The sequence below is a fragment of the Trematomus bernacchii genome, unplaced genomic scaffold, assembly GCF_902827165.1.
Source record: "Trematomus bernacchii unplaced genomic scaffold, fTreBer1.1, whole genome shotgun sequence".
Taxonomy (NCBI): Eukaryota; Metazoa; Chordata; class Actinopteri; order Perciformes; family Nototheniidae; genus Trematomus; species Trematomus bernacchii.
In genome coordinates this window covers 3,701,160-3,724,391 of record NW_022987973.1, presented here as the reverse complement: position 1 = coordinate 3,724,391, position 23,232 = coordinate 3,701,160, and the positions used below count along the sequence as shown (strand labels likewise).

The 23,232-nt window shown below is 40.8% G+C and overlaps 1 protein-coding gene across 1 annotated transcript in view; it reads right to left on the bottom strand.

Moving 5' to 3' along the window:
* The window catches only part of kif26ba (kinesin family member 26Ba), an 84,008-nt gene extending 65,171 nt beyond the window's left edge, over nt 1-18,837 (bottom strand). The window contains 2 exon segments of the mRNA XM_034116142.1: nt 16,198-16,590; nt 18,664-18,837. Coding sequence (XP_033972033.1) covers nt 16,198-16,590; nt 18,664-18,723 — 453 coding nt within the window. The 5' untranslated portion in view covers nt 18,724-18,837.
* Between the last annotated feature and the right edge of the window lie 4,395 nt (nt 18,838-23,232).

The window sequence follows — 23,232 nt, the reverse complement described above, 5'->3', positions numbered from 1 at the left end:
TGGGTGTGTGTGTGTGTGTGTGTGTGTGTGTGTGTTGTGTGTGGTGTGTGTGTAGCTTGGTGTGTGTGTGGGTGGTGTGTGTGTTGTGTGATGTGGTGTGTGTGTTGTGTGCCTTTGCCATGTGGGTAATCAGTTACAGATGAGTGACCAATGGGAAGGTACCTTTCTCCTCCCCCTTACGTCATTTACCTCCTCTCATCTCTCTCTTCATTCATTTCACCACTACTTGCTCCTGTATACACCCTGTGTACACACACACACACACACACACACACACACACACACACACACACACACACACACACACACACACACACACACACACACACACACACACACACACACACACACACACACACACACATTTCTCGGCAGGTCTGGGATCAGTGAATTCATGCAGAAAAGATGCAGACGGTCTCTTGCACCTGCTCACACACACACACACACACAGAGTAGAAGGTAGGAGTGCGCCAGTGTGATAAGAAAACGACGATTAATGAAAAATGGATACCATCCTGAGGACACTGTGAAGAAAAAACTATAAATTTCAAGTGGACTGGTGGCTCATGATCACGCCAATGGTGTCATGATAGAGAATGATAGTTTACGTGTGTGTGCTGTGGGTGTGTGTATGTGAATGATTGAGCCTGATGTCTGTGCAGGTGCAAGGTCAATAACGCAGAGGTTATAAATGACATCACACACACACACCAAACATATGGATGTGCACACATAGACAAATGTTACCCTGACAGAGGTCAAGCACAGGTCTCTCTCACTATCTCTACTAAAACACACTCCGTCTGTCACTGTCTCTCCCTCTGTTGCTGTTTGTGTCTCACACTTCTACATTTAAATATTTTATATACAAGACCAAATGTGATTCTGTGAGCTCGAAACAATACATCTGGAAACAAAATTCAAGTCAAAAGCTACACACACAGGCTTTCATTAGACAACAACATTTTGGAGTCTTTGATATGTGAACAGCTGGAGTGGCAGGATAACAAAAGTGATCACCTTGTTTGAAAATGAAGAAGACATTATAAGTAATGGAGCTCTAAAATCTTCCAGCCCTTTCCACATCTGATTTACTGCAGCTCTTTCGTCCAAATGTCATCAACCGGGGACACATCATTCACCGCACCACACTAGCTTTATTAACTAACCCAACAGCATGTAGCCAAGGGCTTTTTCTCAGGAGGGCATAGATGCAATTTAAACAGATTTAAATCACCATCGTTTTTTAATCAGTATTTTCACCATTAAAGGTGGGGTAGGTAATTTTGGAGAAACCAGCTCGAGTGTGCTAGAATTTGAAAATACACAGCCGGAAAAAATCTGCCACTTCCTTACAGAGCCCCTCCTCCAACACACACGAACGTGCACATGACCAATGAGGGCACGAGATAAGTTTGTGCACAGATGGAAGGCTGACAGGCAGGTAGGCCATCCAGTTATTTTAGCCGGGCCGGCTCAGATGATTGGTCGTGCTTTTTTCAGTACTACAGCTTCCACAGATGACATTTTTCTATGGATTTTTTGTCAAAGCACTTCAAATATTCATTGCTATCGGGATGTTAAGAGCATTCCATGGAATATAACAAAAAGTGTATCTCGAGCCGGTTTCTCAAACTTACCTACCCCACCTTTAAACTGACTCAGAAGAAGATCAGTACAAAAAGATGAAGGTACGAATACCTTTTTGCTTTTTTGCTTTTTTGATTTATGTTAAGATGTTTACAGGAAACAATGATGAATGCTAGTTTTTAATAATAAAAAATGTGGTTATTAAAACTGTATTATTATTAACGCTAAAACTCTAAACTATAGCATTACCACCATATTTAGCCTGAATGATAAAGATGTGACCACGTTGAAAGGGAAGGAGAGGGATACAAATAAAAGTCAGGGAGGAGCGAAAACGAGTTGTGTAAAAAAGGTAAATAAAAGAATGGAAGCAAATCTAATTCTAGTAAGTAAGAAGAAACTCAAACAAACACAGTTGCGCCGGTGAAGTTGGCCGCATTGTCTTTGGCTCTCTCCAACTCTGCTCTTTTGTTTTAATATTGTCTGCTTATCTGCATTATTGTGTTGCATTGTTGGAGAAGCCTGTGACCTAAGATTTTCAACGACATAATTACTCTGTAGCTATGTTAGTTTGACAATAAAGAACCTTGAACCTTGAGTTTATATTTATATATATATATATTCATTTGAGTATAATCACCTGAAAAAGAAAGTAGTTTTTTCGTGAGCTTTGAATGAGCCCTCGATACCTACATACATCTTCACAGAGACCGCCGTGTTTCTAAATAAAGTATCCCACAAAAGACAAATTCAAACACTGGCTCTTTAAATGTTTTTATGTAGCCTGAAGGCCACCGTAGGTTCGAGGACTTGCTTGTTAAACTGCGGTAATATAAGCAGCCAAGTGTAAAAGCGTGGTTACCACAGCTTTTATTCATCTTTATTTAATCATCTTTATTTCGTGGCTTCTAAAATGTTGCTCAAATTGGAAACCGTGCCTCTGAGCAAGGCACAGATCCTGAAATATACCATGTTAGCACAGTTTTGCACTCAGCACCTCTCGATACTGCAGTCTTGGAAACAGAGGGGTGAGTGAAGGGGTATATTCACCGCTGCATGGCACTATATCCTACAGAATGCTCCTTAGAAGAAAAACCTCAGCGAAAATAAACGTACCGATGTTTCCCCTCTCTCGCTCATTAATACCTGCACCCTCCCCCCTCTCTCTCTGAAGACTGTCTTCCTTAATCACCTTTTTAATTGGTCATTCCTTCATATGATTCATAATGGATGTAGGAGTTAGATTGGCTAGGACACAATGGAAACCTATAATACACACACACACATTCACACACACGTTTGCACACATGCATAAAGTCGCTTATGCATACATTTAAAAGAGCACACACACACTTGTGTCTGCATACATGTACACACATTCCCTTGCGATGTTGACATGCTATATTAATAACAGAGAAACCGCATTACAGTGTTTGTGTTGCCATAGCAATTCAGAGCCTAATTAACATACGCAACTAACTAGCTATAGGGGATGATAATAACCTGCTGCATTCTTTCTCGCTGGAGACTGAACGTGTGCACATATGTGTACGTGGGCGTAGCATGTGTGCACTGTATAATGTTGTGTGAGATGGTGACACCTCATATCAGTAATAATACAAATGTCAGTTGTGATATCATCCAAGACGCCAGGCAGTTGCAGTGAGTGCAGGACAGCTAGGTTGGTTCAGATGAGACCGTCGTTCATGTGCTTTGATGTGTTGGTCTTCATAGATGTTAGTACCCTTTGAAATGTAATTTTTCTAATGGCTGTGGGCAAGTGATGCTCTTGAAGCAAGGTCAGTGTCTTTAAAGGAAGCCTTCAGAGAGGCTTTGAAGCACTTCCTTAGACCATGCTGGTGACGTACCTCAAACTGATGCCCCCCAGAGGCTACATTCATGTAAACTATGTTTGGGATTGACAACTTTAATGAATTGGCTGTCTCAACATTGCCATGGATTATCCTGGGTTAAGTGCTCATCAGAAATTCTGCTCCACAAAGTTTTTACAGCACACACGCATCCACACATACAAAAATAGCATTACCGAATCAGTGTGTGTGTGTTTGTAGTTGATTGTTAAACCCAATCAAAAAGAGTATCAGATGCTATGGCCAGATCATATCAACACTCTCTGTAGTGCTCTAATGCAAACGTAACAAGTGTTAGTATTCCTGAATTTGTTATTCATGCATATTTCAGAGTGTGTGTCAGTGTGTATACTGTACACTACGCGTGGAAAATGCTGCCCTCTCATTAACAGCCTGAGCTATGAATCTTGTCCGAGTTGTATAGGGCCAAGTCTACAGAGCAGCCCCTCGCCACGATGTCAATGAGCTAGCTTGCTGCAGAGCCCTATAATAGAATCTATTTATACGGCGCTGGCTTGCTGGAAGAGTGCCTGGCTTTTATTAGCTGGCCATCCAATCAGTGCCCAGCTGTAAATGAAAATACAGTAGTTGTTTTTTTTATGTGGAAGTTGTACGCTGCCTGTTTTTAAATCATCTGGCTATCCACAGTGGTGCCTCTCTGTAAATGAAGTGCATATAAACTCTGCTGCATGTTTTTAAATTAGCCCACCGTCTGCATCAGAACTGCACTGTAAAATAAACACTAGCACCAAAGATGTGAAAACAATCTATTTCGATGTGTTAGCTATAGCTGCCAATTACACCGTTTTCTGGAGACTGAATATAGATGAGGAACTTCACTCCATTGCTTGCTAAGTGGGAAAGTAGTCTATGTATTGCCAGTTTTTACATGGCTAAAAGTAAAAATAAAAAAATACAGCCAATTTTGACACTGTCTGACAACAATTAGGTCTTAATATAATGTTTGATTGAACAAATAATGTATAGAGAGACAGTAACCTTAAATGTCTTAAGTAGGTCAGTCATCTATGAGTCTAAATGACCTCTCATAGTATATTCTCCTTGGTATGCTAAAATAAATTGGTTGTTGATTTATATCAGGGCCTGAGAGTCAAAATGGCTGATTATTGCACGCGAGACATTTCAGATGGTTTTACACCACAGGATGTTGAACCACAAAGATCCATGCCTCGGGTAGAGTTAGTAGTGGCCAGTCCAAAACACTTGACTTAAAGTTAATCAACTTGCTTTACTAACAACTACGCTGAGAAGAGACAGCATCAGTAAAATGAAATACTCTTCAGAAAACTTCTGGCCATACTTTCAACACAAGTAGTAACAGTTTGATTGTATAATAAAGAATGATTCATTGGGTTTCTCTTTCACAAATGTTTATCCCACTTTTGTCCTACACTTCTTCTTCTATCGTTCTCCTTGCACCCCATCCTATCTTCTTTATCCCTCACACTACCTCTCTTTTCTCTCCCAACTCTTTCTATCCCTCTCTCTCTCTCTCTCTCTGACAGTGATAAATTGCTGGTTGCTTTGGGTAATCCATCTTGCCGTACCCCACACCTGAACACACCTCCTCATTTTCCCCCATCCATCCGTTCATCCCTTCTGTATCCTTCCATCTCAAGGTTAGTGAAGCTCAGTGAGGAGGAACTAAAGGTAAAGATCTGCCTGACAACTCGAGCTCATACATTGCATACACACAGAAACAGGTGAACAGTGTGCACAGGGAAACAGTGTGTGTGCCCGTTACACACACAAAATCACAAACTCAAATATACAAACTCAGTCAGGGTTTTTCTTGGCTCAGAATAACGCAAAAAGGGAGTACACTATGCTTACAGTGAACTACTACAGAATGTAATGGGAAAATAACTTGTGCCAGGCTGTGGGTCTACATAACAACTCTACTAAAAGAGGCCCCTTGTAATGACTTATATATTGTTGTCTGTAAACAAATGTGTGGCTTGTCAACATGATGTAATTAGGATTCGTCCAAAGATTATCGAAAAAGCGTCCTTTGTCACATGTCAATATCTTTGGCCCAATATATCTTGTCTACCTCTTAACCCAAAACTATAAAATAAATAATTGATACAAATTAAAAGAGTCTGAAGCCATAGTGGCTCTGTGAGGTTGTAAAGCAAATAGCTGACATGTTAAGCAAGCCAAATGTTCAACTGTTCATTCATAGTTCAGCATGTAAGCATTCAAACATTTGTTAGTAGCACTAAACACAATATTGCAATACATTATTTTTACAGACCATCTCATGTATTAAACAGTATATACTAAGATAACACAAAAACAGAAAATAGCTGTAAAATCTGCAATTATAGTCAAACACATTTTTTATTATGTGAAGACAATATACTATACTTTCAAAAACTAAATAAACAAACCATATATCCATGTTTGTCTAGGACTTCAAACCAATGTGCAGGGTGATTCCCCCAGGCCTGCACAAAGAGCTTTTATGTGTTTTAAAATAAACCTTAAACCTCCTCAGGGTGTGCTTGAGTCATCCTGTGAGCCTTTAAAAACGAAAACACTTTTTTAACAGTCCTATATCCATGAAAGTCAACTGAGCGTGCTTGCTCTTTTCCAGGCTTCATAATCACACCCATTCATACAGGGGAGCTCCGTAAATGGACCACAGTGCTCCTCTGTTGGACGCTGACCTCCTCTTAGGGAGCAGCTGAGGTTGGAGAGTCCTGCTCAAGAGCGCAGTTGTTATTAAGAGAGGGGAGACTTGTTCAGCCAGATTTCACATTGACATTAAACCTAGATTCAACATGACAACCGTCCAGCCACAAGCTTGCATTACCAACTGCTAGACCTGCTGCTGATCCAGAAGATTTTATCAGTCAGATATAACTCATGCTTTGGTGTGATATCAGATTAGATTCAATGAGACCGAGTACAGAGTTAAAAGCGGAGATGCAGAGATATATGGAGGTTAAGATTAAGGAGGAAGGACCCTGCTTTAGTATGACTCATTTTCTGTCACTGTATGTAGCCTGGTGTACATTCAATATCTGATAACAGTAAACAACAACAACCATTTCAGACCCTCCAAATCGAGCCCCGCAGGCTCCATCTGCTCAAGGTAATTGGAAAGTTTAACGGCTAGAGGCTATTCTTTTTGTCTGATTGAAGCACAGTCTGGGAACAAACAGCCAATTTAATTCTCTCTCTCTCTCTCTCTCTCTCTCTCTCTCTCTCTCTCTCTCTCTCTCTCTCACATACACTCACACATACACAGACACACAGACACACACACACACGCACACAATCTTCTTCCATCTATGCCTTGTTTTGTGTAGCCTGTTACTTTAAACCTCTATTTAGTTTCTTTCTCTACCTTTCCTTCCCTCACTCTCTTTCCAATTCCTCCATCTTGTTGATTAGCTGGAGATAAGAATGATACGAGGATGCAGCTCGGCTGAGACAGATGATTAGCATTAGTAGAAAGTGAATGCTATTTATGTCTATTAGTGGGTATTGGGTGAGTGAGTGGTGGCAAATGGAAAGATTGGCAGGAGACAAATCAAGTAATAAGGATGTGTTTGTTAAGAAGGGGTTTACTTTACTCAGATACTATAAAACAAATTGTACAAACACACAATGTTGCAGAACCATGCAGTCTGTAGTACACCACTTTCATCACTGCAGGAGCACGAGAGAAAATAATCCCAACCACAAAGAAGGGAAGGACTTTAAATGAAAGGTTTACAAAAAACATGTCTAATATTGGAACCACATAAAAGTACTACACAGTAAATGATACACAACAACTACAGTGAAATCTGCCATGTAACCGGACAGCAGCAGCTTAAATGTCATCCTTGTTCTCATTCCACCTCCTGCCCCTTACAATACTCTGTCACAATGCATTCACAGTGCTGCATAAAACACACACACACACACACACACACACACACACACACACACACACACACACACACACACACACACACACACACACACACACACACACACACACACACACACACACACACACACACACACACACACACACACACACACACACACACACACACACACACACACACACACACACATTCTCTTCTCATCCTATCTTTGGCACGAGACAGCCTCTTAACCTATATAGTTAAGCCAGGAATGTACGAAGACAATTTTGCCCTGCAGTGAGCAGCGTATTTAGAACAGGAATGCCATCACAGTACTTGTAAAACATGAACGACTGACTGGCAGAGCCCTGGCTCTAATTTTGACCCTAAATGGTAAGTCTGTGAGAGTGCACAAGGCCATGGATCCTTTCTAAAATAAACTTATATTTCTTTAATAAAAACAGCAGTGCAGTCTTTTTAATGTAACCCTTGAATCCTGACCCTAAAATCAGTCCCTGGAAGAAGTAGGGCCAAGCAAATTTGCCCTCAATTTCAAAGTACACTGACTTTGACAGTGGAAAAGTTAAATTAGTTTTCACAAAGTTAAGCACAGACATACACATTATTCCCGTCACTCACACCTCAGCATGTCATGAGATTTTCCTAGTGTGAGATGCCCAAGATAGATGTGTTATATCTGACAATGTGATAGCCCGTGACGATGCACTCAGTGTGTGCAAGCTGTGTTTCTGTGTGATATATCAGCCCATGACAGCAGGTTGGCTAATATTAAAAGTGTGGTTGGCAGGTCTTCAAATAGACCGTTCAGCGAGGGAGACTTCACAGTATCACAGTGTTGGAGCTGGCACCTGCAGCTACTAGAACATTTTTACTTTTCATCTTTCCTCTGGATGATGAAATCAAAAACTTTTAAAAGTCTGAGGAGCGCACACAGGGGAAAACATCTATGTCTTACAAGTAACTGCACATTTTGCACGACTGACAGATAAGACGGATAGCCGGATATACAAGACTGACAGACAGACAGATAGATAGATAGATAGATAGATAGATAGATAGATAGATAGATAGACAGATAGACAGACAGACAGACAGACAGACAGACAGACAGACAGACAGACAGACAGACAGACAGACAGACAGACAGACAGACAGACAGACAGATCCACATATTAATCATGACAATATAAAGCAACATTCTTTATTTCATACCATATCCAACTTTCTATCACCAAACAAACACACAGCATATGAAAGTCTGGACAGGTGTAGACAGACAGAGGAGACAGGTGCATCACTACTGTAATGCCCTCCACTTATTTCTGTACTGTTGAAATGATGGAGAGGCAGTTGCCATGGTAGCTATGGACCTCATGGCAGCAGGTGCTGTTGCCACTTTCACCAACATCCAGCAGTGCAGTGGGCTCTTGGTAGAGCACAGACACATATCAGTGTGTGTGTGTGTTTGCTCATTGATGTGTTTTCATATGAACCTCAAGGCACCTCAGTGTGTGTATTGTGTCAGTATCAGTGTGTTTGGGTGTGTTCCCTCGTGCATGTGATTGGCCTCTCACTGCAATGTGTGGTGTTAGCATGCAGGAGTGGTGTTTGTTTTGGTCTTGTGGTCTTTGAGGTATTCAGAGGTGTAATAAATGCAAAACTGTCTTTTCTTTGTCACTGCTTTGGGTGCATTACATGTGTTTATTTCAAGGATACTCAACTTGCTTTACCCGGGGGGCCACTTTTGCAAATTGACAATATGGGGGCCAGTTAATATCATCAAAGGCAATATCTTTTAGTCTATTTTGATGAGTTGTTTGCATCATGGCATCAGGGTTTTTGCATTTAAAATCAGAAACATTTCTATTGTGAATCAATTTTCTTTTATTATGAATTTCTAAATGATCTGCGGGCCATCCGGCACTAAGACAGGAAATAAGGGGATAGAGAAAGGCACGAAGCGATCATAAATATCCCTGTCCAAAAACAAGACTGCTTGACCACAAGGATGTCAAAAAAACAAGCATTGGAACCAAGTCTTCTTTTTAAAATAAGCAAACGAGCGAGAACTGCTGTTTAAGAGTAAAAATAAAGAAAATCAAATTGCTCCCACCACACAAACCCCCGGTACCTTGGAGTGTGTTACATTTCCTAATTAATGCTTATTGGCAAATTAAAATCCATCATCTGCTGTCTATTGGAACTGGCAAAGATTGTAGTAGCTTCTCTGCTCTTGAAACACAGTGTGTGTGGCAGCCTGGCCACACTACTGGCTCGGGTAGTTAGTCTAATTAAGTGTTTCCGCTCCGGGTCAGTGACTGTAATGACAATGATAGCACTATTAAGGAAAACGGTCTTGTGTCTTTTCTCTCACTACACATTTGTATACATGTTCCTCCGTTTCTCTTCTTCCTCATCTAAATTTAAATCTTCTTTTCTCTCATCCTCCTTTCCTAAATTAGAAAAATGTGTGAGTGTGAGAAACAGTAAGAGAGATTGTGTGTTAATGTGTCTATGATGCTGGTATCTTGCGTCTGCATGGCAATATCTCCAGGCATGCTAAATAAAGAGTGAGATGCAGGAAATAGGACAGGAGAGACTGAACTAGGGGCAAGAATATGGGTTTCTCATAAAACGGTTAAAGATACCGACACTAGCCAAAGGTACATCTAACTGGTAGTGTGTTCTACCCCATTTGTCTCCATAATAGCAGTATACATTATTCAAGGTATAGATATCATAAAGTGCTGGGAAAATTCTACAGGGATCTCAGTCAATGCAAATGTGTTCTTGCAAGATCATAAGCAGCACATCCGTGTTTGTTCCACCTCATCCCTACGGGGCTCTGCTTGAGATGTGCAGAGCTGACAGGAACAGAGGGGAAGTCGCTCTTATGTTTATTGTTAGACAATGTGTGCTGACATTGTACATTATCTTACTGACATTGAGAGACATTTTTTTATAAAATAATTCAGAATCCAATGAGAAAACCTAATTGGCTTTTTTTTTTGAGGGAACCAAAACAATGCCAACTTCCGGTTGGTCTAAGAAAATGAATCATTCATACAACACTCTTCAGAGAGGGTACAGTAAGCAACACTAGATCTTGAGATGATGTGTTGAGAGTGTGCTTCAGGTTTGGTCAAATTGACATAATCCCAGTGAGAAGCTCTTCAATTCAGCCTGCATCAGCATCTATGCTTTCCCTCTCTCTCTCTCTCAAACACACACACACACACACACACACACACACACACACACACACACACACACACACACACACACACACACACACACACACACACACACACACACACACACACACACACACACACACACACACACACACACACACACACACCCATCCATCCATCCATCCATCCAGACCATCTCGCAGTTATTGATGAAGCCACCTCTTTATATGGTAATGTCTTTCACACCTGAAAGGCATCAGGAGGGCATGTGCTCTCTCTCTCTCTCTCTCTCTCTCTCTCTCTCTCTCTCTCTCTCTCTCTCTCTCTCGCTCTCTCTCGCTCTCGCTCGCTCGCGCTCTCTCTCTCTCTCTCTCTCTCGCGCTCGCTCTCGCGTACACACACACACACACACACACACACACACACACACACACACACACACACACACACACACACACACACACACACACACACACACACACACACACACACACACACACACACACACCAGCTATATATATTCTCTCTTACCTCTTGCCAAAAAAGCACGCCAGCCCGCGCAACTCCATATATATTCTCCCTCTTTCTCCCTCTCACCAGCGTGCACACAGCGATGAGGAGCCCATTAACGCTGATGGAGATATGTATGCGGCTCACATCTGTCACATGTCGCTGCCGTGGCAACACCAGCTGCCGTAGTTACCGGAGGCCTGCTTCTGTAGTGTTATGGGATTTGGTTATTACAGGATAGCTAGCTACCTGTGTTCAGAAATACGTCCCTTTGAGGACAGGCTGCAGAGCAGTAATGCTCCACCATTTGATCTGATAAGTAGACTAATTACAGACAAATTACTGGTTTGGGGTGAACATTAGCGAGTGACTGGGATTACTGTAATTTATTTTATCCTCAACAGTTTGACCCCATTTGTTTAAAGGCATCTTAAATAGCAGATAGATCTTAAACTTTCAAGCCTCTAGTTCACTGATGGTCAATTGTACTACCAATATCTCAAGTTTTTTGTTGGTTGTTCAAAGGATTTGGTAGACAACATTTGGGTTAATACTTTTTAATTCTGCATCTCACTTAAAGATGTTGTTGTTTTGCACAGCTTTGCCATACGGAGCATGGAGCTTTTCTTGTTTAGTGGGACATTTACTTCATCTAAGATGAAAGAGGCTTTTAAAGACACAGTCACAAGGCTATTTGTGAATGTTTATGATGGTTAACAAGATAAAACTGTAAAGTGAGACTTGCACAAGGAGGCTGCTTTGGTTGCAAGGGTAAACAGCTAGAGAAATATAGAGAGAAATAATTCATGATTAAAAAACTTTGGCTAAAGTACTAAAGTTGGCCAACCATTTTTTCACATACAACAAAAAGAAGGAAAAGATCTCGGTAATAATAATGTGCATTAAGGTCTAAGATCTATGTACTGTATAAACTGCTGCCAGCTGTTTAATGTCCAGAAACATCTAGACAGACACATGAATGGGTCTGCTAATACAAACATTTTGAGTGCATATAACATGTATATAACCTCAAATACTGCACAGATGAAAGTAATCTCAATAAATCTCAAGTTGCCAGCAAGAGGTCCTCTGGAGTGAATATATTCACAAACATGTCCTTTTTTGGTTTCATTTTTATGTCTGAAGTCGAACAGTATATGTTTCCCTTTATAAACATACATGGTTTTGCCTTTCAGCTGATCTGAAACAGACCCTCAAACACACGCACGCACGCACGCACGCACGCACACACACACACACAGTGACCCAGTTTCGACAGAACTGGACCAACCAAAAAATAGATAATCCTGCAGTCATTTATGATTTGGGCGTGGATATAAGGGATGGGTACACATACACAGATAGATGCAAGGATATACACACCAGTAGAGCAAGGACTGAGTTCTTAAGTGAGTACAGCTGTGAAGCCAGATGTGGTTGAGTGTGTGTGCATTTTGCGTGCGCGTGTGTGTGCCCAAACCTGAAAAACCTACTCTGCTCTTCTAACCCCTCAACAGAGCACTCTTGTGCACTCTAGCTGACTGAGTAAAAGCAGTAATAAAGGCATGATGGACAATATGATTATAAATGAACTTCAGTTTAATTTGAGGACAACATTTAAAGCCCATTATAAAAACAAAACCACAGATGCTATCTGTTTTAGACTACTCTTCAATGAATTAGATAACTTCTCTATGACATGCAAAAGAGAGTAAGCACTGCACAAAAAAACACTTTGCAATAGCTAATAGTTGCTCATCCAACAAACAAGTTATCATGACATTTAAGCAATGTGACACATTCTGACATAGACACTGTTTTGTGCTTGTTAGTGAATTCACGGAAGGCTTTAACAAACTGCCACTAAAACATACCTAATGCCCTACAAGCACAACACACACACACACAGAACTGCAGACATGTTCACAAACAACTAAATATTCAACAGTAGGATCGGTGAAGGTCATCATTAGCATATTATTAACAGCCCTCTGTGAGAAAGGGTTTTGTGTGTGTGTGTGTGTGTGTGTGTGTGTGTGTGTGTGTGTGTGTGTGTGTGTGTGTGTGTGTGTGTGTGTGTGTGTGTGTGTGTGTGTGTGTGTGTGTGTGTGTGTGTGTGTGTGTGTGTGTGTGTGTGTGTGTGTGTGTGTGTGATGGTGGTTTGCATGGGTCAAGCATGGGCCATCATGTATTCATATCCAGGCACAGAGACAGGTCTACATGGTTCAGAGGCATATTGGGGGGGTGTATTGGATGGTACATGTGTGTTTTTATTCAGACTGTGAGGGGTCACATATGTCCCAGTGTCCTGTGGGAATGACATGGGGCCTCATGCTGACATCGCAACAGGAAGGGACACACACACACACACATACACATACACACACATACACATACACACTCAGCTGAAGTGCTGTTCTGGCACATTTGGTGAAGGAGAAGGATTAAAAGGTCACATTGCTTTACCAAGGACATGAGTTCAGCTTTCCCCCCCGACACAAAACACCTGCGTAGGTCAGTTGACTCTTGTAGGAAAAGCCTGCATAAGAAACCTCACTGAAGAAAACTCAAAAATTGTACTCCCAAATACTGTTGGGTAACATGCAGTGCATCGTAATTAGGGGTTCACCTTCACAGTTTTAAATCAACGTGTTTTACCATGTTTCAAGTACCATGAAAGATATATTACTTATTTTTAGTAACACCCCCAATAGTTGCAATGTAATTATATCATCCAAGAAACCATGCAATAACGGATCCTGAATCAGTTGATTTGTAGAAGTCAAGAGCAAGATTTAAGGAGGAAATCTTAATCAGATTTACAAAATAACATTAATGATCACACGTGAGAGGGGATTCACTCTTCTGATCGAAATTACTTTGACAACATCCAGTGTGCAGCATATACAATGCAGTTTACAGCTTCCTCAGACCATTTTTTCGTTAATTATTTTGACTCTAAATCTGTCAAGCAGGCTACACAGAGAGGAGGACACTCAAATCTATTGTTTTTGCAAAATCAATGAGCCAAAGACAGATACAGTATTTTGGTTTGTGATAACCCCACACTTGTTTTTAAGCCTGCTACCATAGTTTTGTGTATTAGGTGACAATGTCTTTATAAATACAATTACTTAAAGGTAGAGTAGGTAAGTTTGAGAAACCGGCTCGAGATCGCTAGAATTTGAAAATACACAACCAGAGAAAATCTGCCACTTCCTTATAGAGCCCCTCCTCCAACACACACGAACGTGCACATGACCAATGAGGGCACGAGATAAGTTTGTGCACAGATGGAAGGCTGACAGGCAGGTAGGCCATCCAGTTATTTTAGCCGGGCCGGCTAAAATGATTGGTCGTACTTTTTACAGTATTACGGCTTCCACAGATGACATTTTTTTATGGATTTTTTGTCAAAGCACTTCAGATATTCATTGCTATCGGGATGTTAAGAGCATTCCATGGAATATAACAAAAAGTGTATCTCGAGCCGGTTTCTCAAACTTACCTACCCTACCTTTAATCTTCAGCTGTGAAAAACACAATCAACTCTATTAGCATCATTTTGACTTTCATTTCCCACACATACAGTACATGCAGTGCACCATGTACAATCCTGTAACTTACATGCCTTTATTTTTTGCACACTAATAAATGTATCCACAAAGGGGACGCTTTAATCAGCTGGAACTGAACCCAACCTCGCAAATAACCTTTTGATTAGTGGTCTTCCCACCAACAGTCTCCATTAACCCCACAATTCCTACCGATTTCCAACTGTCATGTTCTTGATCGAATGAGAACTCAGTGTTTCCACTGCTCTTTTTGACTGGCTGTACAGTAAGTCTGTGTGTCCCACTGTAGCCCTATATCTGACTCCCATTTGCTAGATGCACTTTATTAACCCCCCGGTGCATAATGCATGCTAATTTGTTACCAATTAACTCTGAGTCTGATGTGTGGCCTCCCTGCAATAAATCCAGTCAACTGCAGCAGGAGAGCATTGAACCCAGAGGCAACTTGATTAAAAATGATACAAAGTCAAAATGCCTGCCATTAGGACTTTTAATATGTTTTTCTTTGTGCTTTTTATATGCATAACTACTTATTTTTTCAACAGCCAAACCAGTGCAAAAACTAAAATGTTCTTAATTGTCTATGATTATTTTGTACTGCCCCAAGTAAAATTGCATAATGTAGTGAAAAGCCAGACTTATTTTACAGTCTCACAAGTTCTTTAGATAATTATTCATAATTCATGAGATAGAAATCGGTTCAGGGTTGGCTGGTTATTTAGTATGTGGGAAGCTCAAGAAACAATGTATACACATGTACATATGCACATGATACAAAATGTGTATAGTATATGAATTGATAGCATATCATTTATAAACTGACACCACTCTGGAGCTTATGGTATATCAGTTAAGAATCACTGACACTAATGTAATTAAAATTGATTCTATAGATTACCAAAAGAAAAAAAGAAATCACCTGTCAAATCAAATTAGAAAAAGGCTGCAATCTATCTATCTATATGGATTATTATTTTCTCTAAGTGATCAATGTCTTCCAGGAATCTATCATACTAATTCCCCCAAAGGGAGAAAGGCACTAAGGAAAAGAGTACATTTATTTGAATTTGGTCATATGATCAATCAGGTAAATGGAGAATTCCAACAAATACAATTTAAATGGTGTTGTCGGTGTCATCTTTTATTTAGATTTTGACACTGTGTCAGTATTTGATTTACAGCTTCAGATAGAATAATTATCGTAAATCCCAAAGGCTGTTCAGTCCCTTCTCTTTTCAACAGCTGGTCAAATGAGGGTTGGACAAATTACAGCATCCTTGTGATTTATGAGAACAATAAATGACTACACAGCAACGCAGTAAGCAAGGGAATGATTAGAGGCCCAGTCTTTCATGAGCAAACAAGTTCATATGTGCCACTGTCTAAATGCCACAGTAAATAAAGGAACAAGTAATTTTTGGAGGTTGTGCTACTGATACACTGCAAACCCACCACTGGGTGACAGAAAAGGAAATACAAACACATCTGCAATTGGACTCACACACACATCCATACACACCACAAGATGAGCAGACAATCTAGTTTGTACCTTGGTGGAGTAAGGTCCAGGGATGAGCAGTTTGAGAGCTTGTCTTTTCAGCTCTGTCAGCCTTGCGTTGCAGTTCTCACACCATATCCCTCTTTCACTACCGGGGGAACTTCCACTGCCTGAAGCCGGTGATCCTGTCCCAAAACCTGGGGAGCCACCCAGAGAACCAGGCGATTCTGTCCCTATCCCCGGAGAGATGGTCCCTGGGGATCCAGAGAAGGACCCTGGGGAGGAGATTCCTGAGCCTGGGGACGGGGTGCCTGTGGAGCTTGGCATTGATCCGGCCCCCTCTGGAGCGGGCCGTGTCCCGGAGCGGGTGTTTTCCTCGTAGGGCTTACGGTACCATGTGTCCGGGAAAAAGGAGGCAGATTTGGTCGGGGACGTGTCGGGCACCTGTAGAAAAAAACATTTAAAAAAAAAAGAAAACCTAAATTGTAGGCTGTTTTCATGGCAGACATTTTAACATTTCTTAACATGAAAAACACAGGTGTAAACAATAATATTAAAGGGGGATTGTTTTTATGTTAATACTTATATTTTGGGTTTCTACTTAATTGGGTTACATGCTTTAATGTTCAAAAAACACATAATAGGGAGGCGTGTGGCGCAGTGGACTAGGTTCAAACCCCACTGCAGCCAGCATGTCGTTGTGTCCCTGGGCAAGTCGCTTCACCCCAAATTGCTCCTTTGGGGATTGCCCACAGTATTGAGTATGTAAGTCGCTTTGGATAAAAGCGTATAACAAGTAACATGTAATGTAATGTAATAATTTTTATAATACTGTCTGTTTAAATATACTTAAATAATGAATCACCCCTTGTCTGAAACGCTCTGTTACAGCACCTGTCTCTTTAAGCACTCCTCCCCAAAAGCCAGTCTGCTCTGATTGGCTGGCAAACAAATGTGGTACACCTTTGCAAAGGTAGTTCATAAGCCAAGTGGAGGATGGGGAGATATATTTTATGAAACAAGGGAAGTAGAGCAAAATCTGAAAGGCTTTTTAAATTCCCATTTTTCCTGACCTAAGGAGCCCACAAACAAATGGTGGGCTTTCTTATTTCACAGTTTGGTTGGTTGGCACTCCAAAATGTATGTGTACAAGAATGGTGAAAGTCAGTTTTCCATAATATGAACCCTTTAAGTAATAATGGATTCATTCCCCATAAGTTTTCCAATTGCAATGAGCAACCTATATGGTTTAAATATGTGCAGCACTCATCCCAGTGAACACACAAGGATGAGAATAACAAATGAGGAGGGGGCTACACGTGTCTTCAATCATGGGATTTAAAAGTCAGGCTATTTATATTTTGCCTGAAAAGCTAAATTTGTGTTCACTATATCCACCTAGCTTTATTCGGTATGCTATTTATTTGGTTGAACTCCAATGATTGTGTTTATGCTCACAAATGAACATATAGCTGAATTCATGAAAGGGAATCAAAGCCAAATTAATCTAAATGAAAAAAAAATGTAGCTGACACAGCTTCAATATCATTGAAACCAACAATTGATAAATAGAGAATATCCTGTTTTTGAAATAAGCTTACAAGCTAAACACAGACAGGTGCTCAGTTACATTATCTCATGCCAATAACCCACACACACACAGGCAATTGGCAGTCAATGGGTAGACACAGGGTCTAAACTAACATTGGGGAATTAAACCAAATTATCAGAAAATCCAAAAATCTTCAAACATTGAGCAATATTATACATTTAGAGTAATGGTGCTACAACCCAGTTCACAGCAGGCAACATATGGGTGCTTCTGTTACCATGCAAATAGGATTAAGTCAGATTCCGTGTGAAGACCTGTGTTATTTTTCTCTATTCAGACAACCACATGGGAACATCAAATGAGCCGCAAGGAGTTGAAAATTAGATCTTTTGCGGCTGGGTAAATCCAGTCAGAGAGAGCTATTGATGTGGTGGTGGTTGGAGAGATTGGGCACTATAGCTACTTTAATCCTCCACAAGGGCTATAATAAGCAAGCAATGAGCAGGCTGGTCAGGGGATAGTCACTCATCTCGTAGTGAGGAGGAGGATACAGTGTGAGCCAACCCTATGTTATAAATTAGCACTAATTAGTCTGTAGGAGGTATGCAGTGACACAGGTGTGAGTGTTATACCTGATTTAGCTGCTTGGCGCTCAATTAGTGATAATTAAGAGATGCCGGAGATTTATCTCTGACAAAAAGCATTCCTCTGCTGTGACACCATAAGCACTGATGTGCATAATTTGATCTTCACAAAGCACTCAATCAACAGCATTAGCACAAATATAATGAGCTTTCCTATGAGTTTCATATGCATTTCAGACTGATAATGTGAGCAAACTACAGTTTCATTTTGAAGTGAGAGGTGAAGTGCATGCAACACTGAATGGCTGATAAGTTGTTATGTGCACTGGGCTCATAGGTAGAGATGTGTCCACCCCTCGGCTGCTGGAATGAATAACCTACCCCATATTTTCTGCTCCGGCTGCTCACAGACCTCTCCTTGGTCCCCGACAGTGAAGTCATGTTGGAAGTGAGAGGAGAAAGAACCCCTGCTGCTGCTTCACATTAAAAAAAAAGACCACCGGATCGATTTCAATTAACCACAAGCCCCTGCAGTTTGCGTTTCTCAATCTGGAGGCAACCTCACGCCACTTCCAAGTGCATGTGGAAACCGGTTACATCCCCATTCCGAAAAAAAAATGAAATCCTGGTTTTCTTTTAGTTTCCCCTTTGCAGAAACAATCACTTCTTGAAAACAATATGATAATTCACACAGGTCGTGCGAGAAAGCAGACCGCTCCCTGTCAGCAGAATGTGCTGAATGGACTCGCTGCTCAACAGCGCTCCGGACGGGCTCCGCACTCAGCCCTGCCTCTCTCCATCAGCTCTGCGTCTCAGGCTGCCCAGGTGGACACGCAGTGCAATTTCCGTGTAATGTCACAATCTCATTAGATCGAGTAAAATCTGGCTGCCAGAGTCTAAAGGAATGGTTTACTGGTGGTTTATAGTTGTGACTCTCCGTACCCTCCTGTTGACTTCCCAAGGCTCCGCACTCTGCTGAAGCCAGCAGCGCACTGAGGAGACAGGAGAGGGGCGCACATCTGGATGAGGGCGGGGCCACCGTCCCTCATCATCCACAGGCCAATACTAATCCAAAGGTCCAGCTGACTGGCAGGTAGAATGCTGACTGTGAGAGGTGACAAAACTGAATAATTCTTAGATGGAGGTTTGTATTACTGTTGGATGTTGTTAGGGTGACATGGTTGTGCGTTTTACTCAACTATATAATTGGGACCCTTTCATTTTTCTGTAGCTACAAATAAGGACACTGAATTAGGTTTTATGAATTACTGGTTAGTATTGGTTTGGTGACCCGAGAAGACATAAATGACTAAATATCAGAGTTTTGCTTCTCACAGTGTGGAGAAAGAAATGAAACAACAAATACACCTTAATGCATTTTCCAGAAAACAAAATGTAACAGTCGACTGAATTATTAAAAAAAGTTAAAAGCAAAAGATTAATTTGAGCTTGGACTCAGGGTTTCAAGCATGGTTCTGGGCACTTCCTGTTTATTACAATAGGCAAAAATACGCCTTTTGGAGATGGAGAAGAATAAAAACAAGTAACAGAGGGCTGGGACTAGGCCTATATACAATCAGAATCAGAATCGGTTTTATTACCAAGTAGGTTTACACACACGAGGAATTTGCTTTGATATGGTGCATACAAAGACACAGAAAGAAGAATACGTAGCAAAACAAAATAAAATAAAATAGGACCGTTATGACATCTATTTAAAAAAGGTATATAAAGATTATTATAACAAATTAACAATATTTACATGTGACAAATAATACTGCATTTAAAGTGAAGAGCTGTGCTGATTTAAAAGAGGTAGTTAGGGAAGAAATGTGCAACATTTATAAATTAACAAGGCAATTCATCAGTCAACGTTCAACATGTGCAGACTCTTTAAAACTTTTATTTTTTCTTGACCTTTTTAGAAAGGTGACTTGCAATGTCTGTCTGTTTCTGTCAACACCACTGTCAAACTGGCTGGTTGAAGACTGTTGAAACTGACAAATCAATAAAAGCAGTAATATTTCTGCATTTCATTCTTCTGACATTCCTAAGGTCCATTGAGAACCACTAAAAGAGAGTATTTAATGAGTGGTTACACAGTGCCCTCTGCTGCTTTCATACGGATATTGATGGAGACATACAGGCACCCATGCTGAAGCTGAATAGAGGAAGTTATTGTAGTGCCATTTAAAAAATACAAATGTCTACTTCTGTTGATTTATCTGACGTCCAGCGCTCCGTCTTTTAACCTCTTTCCTTTCTCTCTCGACCCTCCTTAGCAACAGTCATTATTGTGCTTAACAGTGGTCTGTACTACTGTCATATTAACCTCTGAAAGGTCCCAATTGACCAATCGGAATCGAGTATTCAACTAAACTAAGACGGGAGAATGGCCTTCCTCTACAGTGTCTACAGATAGGGTGAGTGAAATACACCCCCCTTTTTCTCTGACGCTACTGCCACTGTGTTGTTTCTAATGATGTAGGCCAACTGTTGCTAACTGTGCTCTGCTGGCCTGGATGTAACTTCATATTTAGTCAGTCTGAAGTAGGCCTACTTGTTTCATTGGAGTTGTTTACTCACAGAAAATGTGGGGCCAGAGGCCTGTACTACGAAGCAGGATTTGGGGTTAACTCTGAGTTTTCGGTCCTAAGACGCTGGTTCACTTCTTACCGGGGTATATCGCTATGGTTACTTATACTGACAACATAACCGCTCCGGAGCAGGTTAGATTCGAGACAAGAGATCAACTGTCACTGTTCTTTCTACACTTTGCAGCTGCAACTATGTTGCCTTTATCAAGGCCGTAACCATGGAGTCAACATTGGGGGGGACCAAAAATTAAATCAAAATTTGAATACTAATTTCCTGCTATTCTAAAGGAAAATATATAAAAATTCACTAACACATGGGATACTTTAAAACCCCATGCCCCCGCCCGTGGGGACGAAAAAACAACAATATTCATGAAACTGTGTCTCATGGGCGTAGGAAGCATCCATTTGTGGGTGGGACAATTTGACGGGGGGTGTGGGCAGCTGGTGGACCTAACCTCCTCTAGGGAAGATTTTTTTTTTAAATGTTGAAGTTAAATGCATTAATCTGGTGCACTTCGAGAGCAAAATTAGGGACTAAATCTATGGATACATCTCTCAACACCCGTATGAAACAGAACTGTAAATGTTTTCTTTATGCATATTTTACAAATCACTCCCCTAGCTACTATTCCTGAAAAGTTCGGTTTTAACATCAGAACTACAAGTTATTTTTTTTAAAGTAAAGTCCGCCAACTCGCGCCGAGTAAATTGCACAGACAGCAGATAGTAAAATTGATTTCAGTAGCCACTTTTCTGGAAATACCGAAGACTAGAACGGTTTTGAAAACTTTTGTCACGTAGTGATCGTCTTAGCAATAAAACATCTTTGATAATGTCTTCTGGCCAATCAGAATCACGATAACGGCGTGGTGTTGTTGCAGGAAGTCCCGACGGAGAATACATTTTGCTGTTGAGATACAACATCGATACAACATTACGTGTTGATAGAAATCAACACGTAATGAAATAAGACCCCACGGTTTGATGATTGATAGGTGTGTGGGCTGTCTTTCATTTTGACACACAGAACAATGGGGGCTATCCACCCTTATCCACTAAAGTAATTCACACAGCCTCTTCCCTCTTCTCTCTCTGAGGAGCAGCAGGTTCAGCTTTCAGTAACAAAAAACAAAAATGGCATTCATTTTTTTAAATGTGTAGTAATAGATTTATTTATTTTTCTTCTCAAGAGAGTACCAGAATGTGTATTTTATGTTAGTATTTCAAAAAATCTCCTGGGGGAGAATCCCCCCAGACCCCCTGCAGGGGTTGGGTTTTCAGCATGTCAAGTCTTTCACCTGTGGGGAAATTGCAGGATTGGCTCCAGGTCACTACAAGACAAATGTGCCTTTTTATTTCATACAGTTCAATTTGGATTGAGACAGGGAAATAATCTAAACCTCACGCGTGGTGTTTCACTGTCAAGGGGGGCGATATAGCGTGTATGTAATTACATTGCAAATACTGATTTGAGCCCCACCACTGTATGGGTTAGCCCTACCATAGATTACCCAACAAAAATACTCTGGAGCCGCCACTGGCTTGGAGCATCAACGCTAACTGAAGCTGGACTCTGACGTGCGACAGCGAAATACACCCCCCGGCTACAAAATAAATGTATGCATAAACAAACAAAGGCGGAACCAATTTACATATGAAAATAATATATCATTTTGGTGAAGTTCACAATAACAGAAAATAGAGATTTTCAAGTATACAAATAGCCAAAATAAAAAAGTCATAGAATAGCAATTTTTTTTATATCAGTTAGGCTATATATTGGGGGGGGGGGGGGACATTTTGAGCGTATCTGAATATTGGGGGGGATGTGTCCTGTTTATGAATAACTCTTTGTATTCTTCCAGTGTCTGCACCTGACCTTGCTACTCTGTATTGCAGGCTAAAACTTTCTTATGTGACTTTTGCCTTCGTTTCCTATCCAATCCATCAAACCTTGGGATTGGTGATTTTGTCTATTTATTCCAAAGTCACAGCCACATAAAATGAGCACAATAAGCTTATAATGTAATAATAAGAATCAGTCTTTCTAATGTTATATAAAAATAGACTCCACACTACTTATCAATCAATCAAAGTTTATTTACAACCTAACAGGTCATATTCAAATGGCCTGACCTCCACGCCAGTCCACAGCTTCAATCACAAATGTACATACACTACAGTATGTGTGTCGTGGTGGTCACAGCATAACGGCATGGTACGTACATCTACTTGAGGATGATCTAGTTATACCAGCATACAAGCACCAAAAGTACAGGCATTTTGCTGGGCTTCATTTGAAAACAAACCCTCCTGTTGGTCAAATAGTGTAAAACAGGCAGATGACATC